Source organism: Solanum lycopersicum, chromosome 11, assembly GCF_036512215.1.
Source record: "Solanum lycopersicum chromosome 11, SLM_r2.1".
Classification (NCBI taxonomy): domain Eukaryota; kingdom Viridiplantae; phylum Streptophyta; class Magnoliopsida; order Solanales; family Solanaceae; genus Solanum; species Solanum lycopersicum.
In genome coordinates this window covers 38303100-38312745 of record NC_090810.1, presented here as the reverse complement: position 1 = coordinate 38312745, position 9646 = coordinate 38303100, and the positions used below count along the sequence as shown (strand labels likewise).

The 9646-nt window shown below is 27.6% G+C and overlaps 1 protein-coding gene across 2 annotated transcripts; it reads left to right on the top strand.

Moving 5' to 3' along the window:
• Window positions 1–1732: 1732 nt before the first annotated feature.
• On the top strand, window positions 1733–8440 carry LOC101249883 (uncharacterized). Of its 2 annotated transcripts, none has more exons than XM_004250694.5 (6): window positions 1733–2075; window positions 2152–2284; window positions 2930–3056; window positions 3687–3726; window positions 6851–7142; window positions 7233–8440. In XM_004250694.5, exons 1-6 carry the CDS (start codon window positions 1902–1904, stop codon window positions 7271–7273), a joined length of 807 nt encoding a protein of 268 aa, XP_004250742.2. In that variant the 5' UTR covers window positions 1733–1901; the 3' UTR covers window positions 7274–8440. The 2 variants fall into 2 exon arrangements, with proteins under 2 accessions (XP_004250742.2, XP_004250743.2); XM_004250695.5 differs by having other exon boundaries at window positions 7213–8440.
• Window positions 8441–9646: the final 1206 nt, after the last annotated feature.

Sequence of the window (9646 nt, the reverse complement as noted above, 5' to 3'; positions counted from 1 at the left end):
TTTTATAAATATAAAAGTTTGGGTAATTTTTTTTTTAAAAAAATTCCAAATACTGGACTAGCATTTGACTTCAAGTTTTCAAAATATTCTTGACAAATAATGTTTGGGCCATGTTTTTGATCAAATTACACCATGTGTTTGACCCCAAGTTTTATAAAAAATATTTGGCTATTTAAAATAATAATTTATATCTAAAAGTTATAAAAACTATTAAAAATATCCACAATTATCGTTTGGTCATGCGATGTGGAATCTTATGATATAATATTATAAAATGAAACATGAGATGAAGTTGAAGTTTTGTTTGGACATGTAATATGAAATTTTTATGTTGTATATTTTTTTGTAAAGATAAGAATTCCATAAGTTGTGAAACTATCAAAATAACCCCACTTGTTTATTCAATCTTATCAAATAAATAAAAAATTATGAAATCACATAACAACTTATTAGAAATCTATTTGTTTTCCAGTTAAGTAATTGTTTCATCTAAGTATAATTGAATAAAAAAAATTGAACATAATTGTAGTGTACTAGTCTTTAATATAATCATCTCACATAATAAGAACAATTTTCTCATGTTAAACTTGTCTTTCTCGATCATATGCCGAGAAGATGAACCAACATTATTATTTTGTGTCATTGGTTGGTCAATATCATTCGCAATTTTATTTTCATGCTCATAGACCATATATATTTCATCATTCCTTTTGTTATTCTGGCAAATAATTATGTAAAACTGTACAAGATATGACAATTTTCACTCGTGTATCAATATCATATGGTTCATGCCTTATTTCACTTATGTGCAATTATACATTTTCAGTGCATTAATTTCGTGCTAAGATCAAACATATTAGAAGTAGTGAGTATCAAACATACATCACCAGTGTTGTCCTTATTCATATTAAAGTGCTTTAAACAATTTCATATGTAGTCGAAGGACAAGTTCTTTTTTATTATAAAAAATCAAAAAAGTATTACTTCCTTCATTCTTATTTATGTTCATCAAATCAATTCCTACTTTATCATTTATATTTATCAAAGTTGAAGTAATAATAAATTTATTATTGGTGAGGATAACAAATTTTAAAAAGTAATAATGTGAATACTAAGTACATTTACCTATGAAATAATGGTTAGTAGATATAAATGTGATTATTTTAATAAAATATAAACTTGTAGGTCAGCTTTTATATTTAAAAAAATCTCAAATCATGATATAAAATTTCAAAATCATGATATTTGTAGAATATGATTCTACATGTCCAAACAATGTTTCCATCTTACGATTCTATATTGTGATATGGTATTGCATGACCAAACACCTACATAATTGACATCAATCAACAACAACAAAATAACAATATAGGCAAGACAATACACTAACCACGTATCTAATTTTTTTACTGATTCAATTAAAATTATAACCCATTAAAAATAAATTGTTCTTTTTCTCAATGTTGTCAACTCAAGTTAGAGTACAAACTTTTTCAATTGAGATAGTAACAAATAATAGTTGAAATAATACACATTTTTTTTAATAAAATATTTATTAAATATTTGACCCAAATATTTATTTTTTCTAGTATAAACATTACTTCACAAATTTTCGAAGTTTTTTTTTTTGAGCCAAACAAATCCTTAGTATATGGAGATTGAAAAGGGTTGGCGGGGGAAGTAAAGCGCGTGAAGATAGTTGAAGATGCCAGTGTGTAAAGCAGTTATAAGCATTGTTTATAATTTATGTCCTTTTTTTCCCTACTATTATTATCTTTTGCTTTCTCTTCCCTCCTATTTCTTTTTTTTCCCTCCCTTCCTCTTTCCTTCCCATCTCTGACCTAATTGAGATCTTTCGTTCATCTGATATCAACGAGATCCAAATTACTTATAGATCAAAGATGACTCCATCAGCTCAATTTGGAGATACAACGTATACGAAGGTGTTTGTTGGGGGTTTAGCTTGGGAGACTCAAAAGGAAACAATGAAGAAATATTTTGAACAATTTGGTGATATTTTAGAAGCTGTTGTTATAACTGATAAAGCTACTGGAAGATCTAAAGGCTATGGATTTGTATGATAATTATTATTATTTTTTTAAATATTTTTTTTAATGTAATTGTTTTCTAATTGATATTTGGTAATTACAGGTAACATTTCGTGAGGCAGAAGCAGCTATGAGGGCTTGTGTTGATGCTGCTCCTGTTATTGATGGAAGAAGAGCTAACTGTAATCTTGCTTCTATGGGTGTTCAAAGATCTAAACCTACTACCCCTAAACATGGTATCATATCATATCCTCTTTTGCTAAAATTAATATACATCTTATTTATTTTGATTCAAAATATTCAAATCTGATGTATGAATATTCTTTGAACTACTCACAAATATTCTCATCCTTTATTTTTCAGCTACAAATAATGTCCAATATAAGAAAAAGTAGTCCATTTCTTTCTCTTGAGAATAACAATATTAGCACAAGTGCTTTAGGTTTTGAGCAAAAGTATATTGATTGTGAGATTAATATGACTACATTTATAATGTCAATTTTTATATTTTATGTATAGAGTTTAGTATCATAAATTTCACTTTTACAATGTCTCAAACATTCAATCCCTCCTCCTCCTCCCCCGTCTTTAAAAAAAAAAAAATGTTGATTCATATATTTTGTTCTACTTGTTTTAAACCATTTTTGCTAGTGTTTTGAGTCAAAAACATAATTGTAATAAAGGCATTGTTTGTGTGCAAGTCCACTTTATGATGCTCTTTACTTTAGCACCACCAACATATAGGCATAGGCATGTGATGTTTTAAGAAAGCATGACAGCTCATTTTTTCTGTGTAATAAACGTACACCTTTTGCTTTTTACTCTTTCTCCGAAAAATAATAATTTGATATAGTAAATTTATTATTTTATTGAATAAACAGGAGGAGGAAGGAACTTGAGGGTGATGAGTGGTTTTCATGGAGGGTTTCAAACAGCAACAGCTTTTCCTTCAGCAACAACTTTTCCTCATTATGCTATCCAACAAGGAATACCTTACAATCTTTATGGGTATTACACTTTTACATAGTCTATTTTATTTTTAATTTTTTACTATACGTACGTACACTCACGTGCATCTGCCAACTCATTACACTATACCCACGCCATTTTTTTTTTAATGATGTCCACAACTCATCATTATGCATGCTTTCTTCTACAGAAAACTCACACTTTGACTTTAGTTTGGATTCAATTAGCAGTTGAACTCATTCTCCATCTCATTTTATATGATAACATTTGATTCGACATGAATTTTAAAAAATAATGAATATTTTGAAATGTTTATCAAATTATTCTTCAAAAAAATAACTCATTTTTCTCTCTCATTATGAATGTATTAAAAAATTAACTTGGACTAATAAGAGTAAAAGATAAATTATACCTTTAAATACTTATCATATAAGGAAATATAACATTCTTTTTGGAACTGGCCAAAAAGAAAATAGAGTCACATAAAATGAGACAGAGAAAATACTTCAATTCTGTGTCTTTTTGATACCTAATAATAACACGATATATAAATTTTGAAGATGTTTAGAGTTGGATTTATTTTTTAGTTATAACGCTTTAGAAAAACTTCCATGTCAAGTTACAGATTATAATGCTTTTATGTTTGTTTTTGTTGTGACAAACTGTCAGGTACTCTCCCTACTCGCCAGATTACACATACCCTACTACGGTTTGTACCCTTTTATCTTCTTTACTTTTTAGTCCCTATCATTTCTTTTATTTTACTCTTCAACTACATTAAATTAGACACAAAATGGAAGAAGAAGAAAAAATATATTTAAAATTTAATGCTATAAACACATGACTCGCATTATTATGATTATGAAAGCTTGTTATTAAATATTTGAAATGAAAAGCTTATGTCTAAAAAAGTATTTTTATATACTAAAAAAGATGTATTACATTTGAAATTTTGAGATTTAGATTTTTAATTTTGAATAGCGAATTTAGATAAGAAGTTATAATTTTTTTGAAATAAAGTATTATAATGTGAAAAGCTATAATTGTAATAATTAATAACTCTAAATACTTAAAAATAGATATTAAAGAAATTTGAATATTTTTTCTTAAAAAGTATAATCTCAAGATTTCAATTTTGCATGGGGACAGTAGAGTAAAAAAAAAGAGAAATATTTTTTGGGGCAGAATGATTGCGGACAAAATGGGGACATTTTAGACAATTCACGTGGTCAATGTGGGGGTGGGTGGGTTATGATGATACTTCCTAATTATTTTTTTTACAATTATGCCCTTTATGAAAAATGAAAATGTAAAGTTTGAATTTCTTTCTCTTTCTACAAATCAATGATACTTTTATATATACAACTAATTAATGAGTTTATCCTGCCAAAATTCTAAATATACTTAATTTATAAAATTGTCTTAAAATTATGAAATTAAGCTTAATCTTATCTTAGGTAGTGTAATTTTTTACCTTTACGTGGATGATTTTTCATATTTGAATTTGAATATTTAATAAAAATTCCACAAGTATTACATTTCAATTAATTTAATATGCATTTTGTAAAATAAAAACTCACACAATTTGGTAAAAAGGAAAAATCATATAATTTAATAAAAAGGATAATATAGATAAAGAATATACTATTGAAATTGCATATAACTTTGATTAAAATATTAAAAGATAGAAAATATCATGTAGAATAAAAAAGGAAATTAAAAAATCAATCATATATGTATAAGGTGAATTATGATAATTTAATTTGAATGTTTTTTTTAAAAAAATAAATTAATTTATTAGTATTTCACTACTAATTGAATATTGTTGCTCTCTTTTTGACCTTTTTACTTTAGTCCATGATTCAAGGCAACTTTGGATACCATATAACTTTTCAAATAAAAATTGTGATGGTGGGGTTATGGTAGTAGCAAAGTTCAAAACAACAACATTCAGTTTAACTTAATGTTCATCAACTTAAATAAATTTTTTGGTCTAGAAAATCAAGAAATCTTTTGTTTCTAATTTTATTCTTTCTATTAAATGTTATTTATCATCTTATATATTTTTCAAAATATGAAATTTAATAAAATAATAAATAAAATAATAATATTCTTCTAATTATTTATTATTGATTGTTTTTTAAGGGGCGCGATAAAAAAATTAATTATCACTCTTTGTGATACTAATTTGATTTCACACAAAAATTAAGGAAAGAGAATTTTTTTTTTTTAAAAAAAGTGTGGCATTAAATAAGTTTTTCATAGTTATGAGTATAAAAGATGAAATTAATATTTTAAAATTAAATGAATAATAGATATAAAAATTTGTTATTTTTTCAATCGATTAGAAAATAAAATGTGTTTGCATGAGTTGGTATAGAAAGGATTTCTTTTTTTAGAAAAAGAAAAATGGAAATGACAATTAGCATTGCCCACATAAAATAATAAAAACCAAAAAAATAATGAAAGTGAAGGAGCACGAATTTCTAAGCAGGAAGGCATGTTGTTTTAGTCAAAAGCTGATTGTTGACCTTTTACTCATTAAAGGAGAATGCAATCAATATCTAATTTTATACTTTATTGTCTATAGCATGTTAATAAAACTTTTCTTAATTAAACAAATATTTTTTGCTTTTTATTTATTTATTTATTTTGACAAAGAAAATTTTAAAAATATTTTTTCTTTTATTCGTTATTTCTAACATATAAAAAAAAAGATAAAAGAAAATAATTATATTTTATTCTTAACATTAATTACTCACTGTTCAATTCATTTTTAATGGAACGACATAGCCATCCAACACTGTTAACACAATTGTTTCTTTTTAATAAAATAATATCACAAGTTTTTTTTTAAAAAAAAAATTATGGTCGGAGCAATATTAGGTGAGGGATGGTTGGGTTATATTCTTTGATGAAAAATTGTGTGGTAAATAGAAGTTAAATGAAAATTATGTTAAGTGTATATTTAATTTTCCACATCTTTAATATAATTGAAAAAAAATATATATATAAAATATACCTTCTTCTCAAACTTCTCCACCATTGTTTGATATGCGACAAAAGTTCTATTTTAATTTTAAGACTCATTTGGATATGTGATATAAAATAAAATTACCAAGTTTGAAATTTTGTTTGAACACATAATTTGAATTTTTTAAATTGTATTGTGAAAATTATTAAAATTTCTTAATTCTTATACGATCTAACATAATGAGCAAACCATAGTCCATAAACAAGGTATTAGAATATCAATAATTTTATAAATATTTATGCTTACAAATTTATATATATTGCATAATTTTATAAAGAATCATCAATCCAACAATAGCAGCAACTAACTATTCTTTCCTCTAACTTTTCATATGGTACAGTCTCTTCACTCTTATAACGAATTTTTCATTTTCTTTATATATATAAAAGGCATAATAGCTTGGGAGATGGTTGTATTACACACATTGATCCAATGATAGAAGAGTTTAAAAATTGAGTTTCACTGGGTTTAAGTATATAAGGGGGAAAATCGTGATTAGAAAAGTCTAGTTGACAATCTGAACCAAGTATCACGGTCTCTTACGATATTCCTCCTTATAAAATTTTAAACAATGAGTTTTTTGTTTTACCAAATATAAACTTATTGTAAAAAAGTTCTAGTGTATTTCTTATCCAATAAGTGGAAGGAGGACCTTTTTGAGCCATTTTTATACGTCAAGGGCATTTTTTAGTGTTAGAATGCAAGCTTAAATGATATGAAAAAAAAGGGATTAATTAAGGTGAAATATTTTGCAGAGTTGAAAGCAAAAACTAAATGCATATTGTTTGAATATGTGCAGGGTTACTATAGTGTGTATGGAGGAGGAAATAGTCAATATGGAGTTTATGGGAGTGCAGCTACTGCTAGTGGTGTGTTATCAAGTGCAGCTGCTGCATTTTACCCATACATGAATTTTGGTGAAGGAAATGGCAATGGCTGCTACACACCCAGCCAGGGCTATGGTGTTCAATACCCACACCATCTCTTCCCCTATTCAGCTGCTGCTGCTGCTGCTGGTGCTGGCCCTGGTTATCCAACACAGCACTATGGTACCCCGATTTCCCTAGCTCCATCACCTGCCTTGCATTCAGGTTTGTGTATCAATTAATATTATAACTGATCGTGGGAATTAAGGAGAGTAGGTACTAATATCTTTGACAGTTTGTTTTGCTGTGCCACAGGCGTGACAATGTCTCTACGTGCACCAATTCCTCATCATTAAGAGAGATGGTATGACTGTCAAGAGAGATCGATACAACATTGATCTATAAAAAAATGCCTCCCTCCGTGAAGGATCTTTGGCCTAACCATGGTTCTCTTGCATCTTTCTCTTTCTCAATTAATGGAAGGAAGCCCGCGTATGGAACAAGGGCTTCTCCACATAGGGTGTGGAGTAAAATTTAACCAATCTCCACATTTCCATTTCTTCTCTTGTAAGGAAAGGCTCCTTCAAGAGAAACAAAGCATTGCATACGCATCATCATCTCAAGCTATCAAAACAGCTTAGTTGATCATCATATTTTTTTTAATCTCTAAAACCTTAGCCTAATTGGATTGGCTAAAGAAGATTTTGCCCCTCAAGGGCTAAACAAAAATGTCCCAAGTTAGCTTTAGTTTTGAAAAGCAAAAGAGTTTATGTAAATTTCAAAACTTGGTAGTCCTTTCAACTTCACTTTAATGTGGATTTTGAAATGGTTAGTCCCTCCAACTTAAGCTTTACATATATAACTTGTAGATGTTATAAAAGTTTTGTGAAATCATGGGCATGAGGATGATGTCCCAAGTTTTTGTTAATTCTAACTATTAACTAGTCTTAGGATTTTACAACTTAGACTAGCTAGGATCAATTTACCTTTTGAAAATCTTTTTAAAAATTTTCTTTGTATCTAACAATCCAACAATCTCTCTTGAGGATAAGAGTGATTATGTGAACTAACTCTTGATGTTTTTCTTTTAATGTTGTAAAAAAGTGTGGGGTGGGGGGCTAGAATTGGGTAATTTTAGCCCCACTTTTACTTTAAACATAGGAGGGATACTATTGATTTTGTTTGGTAAATGTTTTCTATCATAAGGAAATCCACTCTATTAAATGGTGATGGAGTTCCAATGCATGTGAAGTTGGTTACCCTTGGGAGATTTTTTGGGGTCTCTTGGGTACTTCTTCAAGTAGATTGTCAACCATGGTTAGGACTCAGGTCATCTTCATTTCTCTGTAATTTGTTATTATTATATATCATATGTTTGGATTGTAGTAAACTAGCAAGTAGATTCCTTCTCAATCATGGATGATAGAGAATGGATTCAATACTACTTAAGCAACTTACTCTTTTTATTTTTCAATTATGTCAGACACAACTTTCTTTTAATGCATCTATTGTTTATGTTTTGATGGACTAATGTTTTTTTAATTTATCATTTTGTTGACTCATATGTAATCTTCCCCAACCTCACAAGGACCAATGTTTTTTAAATTAAATTATCACAAGGAAGATATGTAAACTTCCAATTTCCTATTTCTTCTCAATTTTTGGAGTTAGATTCTATTAATTTTATAACAACTATCTTCAACATGCATAAACCTGGAATGCAAATCCATACATCAGATCTATGTTTGGACTGTTGTAGTTACATCATTTCCAAATTTATTATGAAACTTTATTCTATATCAATAAAAATCACTCAAGTTTAAACATTGAAGTTTTATAAAAGGTTAACGACTTAAAAGTAAATCAAACTTTTTTTGTAAATTGTAATACTATAAAAGTTTTTATTCCCTCTGTCTATTTTTATTTGTCATGTTGCATTTTTTAAAAGTCCACTTAACTTATTTTTAAAGTTAAATTATATTACATTAAAAATTCAAAAACCATATGAAAAGTATTATATATCGTAATATTTTACATATCAATATCATGAAAAAATATATCCTAAAATATTAGTCAAAGTTTGACTATAAAAATGGAAAGTATGACAATTAATAATGAACAGAGAGTATATATATTAAGTTAATAATAATTTAATTAAATGTTTTGATGACTATTAAATAATATAACTATAATGTATATTTATTTAATAATATTAAAATATAATAGTTAATAATACTCGCTCAGTCCACAATTAATTGTCATGATTTCCTCTTTTAGAGTCAAACTATAAGAACTTTGACCAACAATTTACGATGTAGATTTTCATTATATTGATAAAAATTGCAATTTGTAGTACTTTTCGTATAGTTTTTGAATATCTATTTTTTTTTAAAAAAAATGAATTAACGTATTCTAATTTAACTTTAAAAATTAGTTAAATTGACTTTCCAAAAGTGCAACATGACAAATAAAAGTGAATAAAGGGAGTATACAGTAACAATTACTAAGTTGTTAAATACAGACCGAACCAGTGGGAACCGGTTCTGGTACCGGACCAAACCAGTAGCTATAAGACCGGGCCGAAACTTCCAAAAAGTTGCATTAAGACCGGTTCTAGTAATTCCTCCGGTTAACGGGGAACCAGCTCCGGTGGTCCAGTTTTGCCGGTCCGATTGGATTGCCAGCCTTCCCAGCTAGTAAGCCAATAGAAAACAAGCAAGAGAGTTCAT

What these genes read in the sequence shown, in the direction of transcription:
- LOC101249883 (XM_004250694.5), top strand. Translation starts at nt 1,902, where the DNA reads ATGACTCCATCAGCTCAATTTGGAGATACAACGTATACGAAGGTGTTT. An exon ending in ACCTACTACCCCTAAACATG is followed by an intron (nt 2,285 to 2,929) that starts GTATCATATCAT and finishes TTGAATAAACAG; the next exon opens with GAGGAGGAAGGAACTTGAGG. An exon ending in ATTACACATACCCTACTACG is followed by an intron (nt 3,727 to 6,850) that starts GTTTGTACCCTT and finishes GAATATGTGCAG; the next exon opens with GGTTACTATAGTGTGTATGG.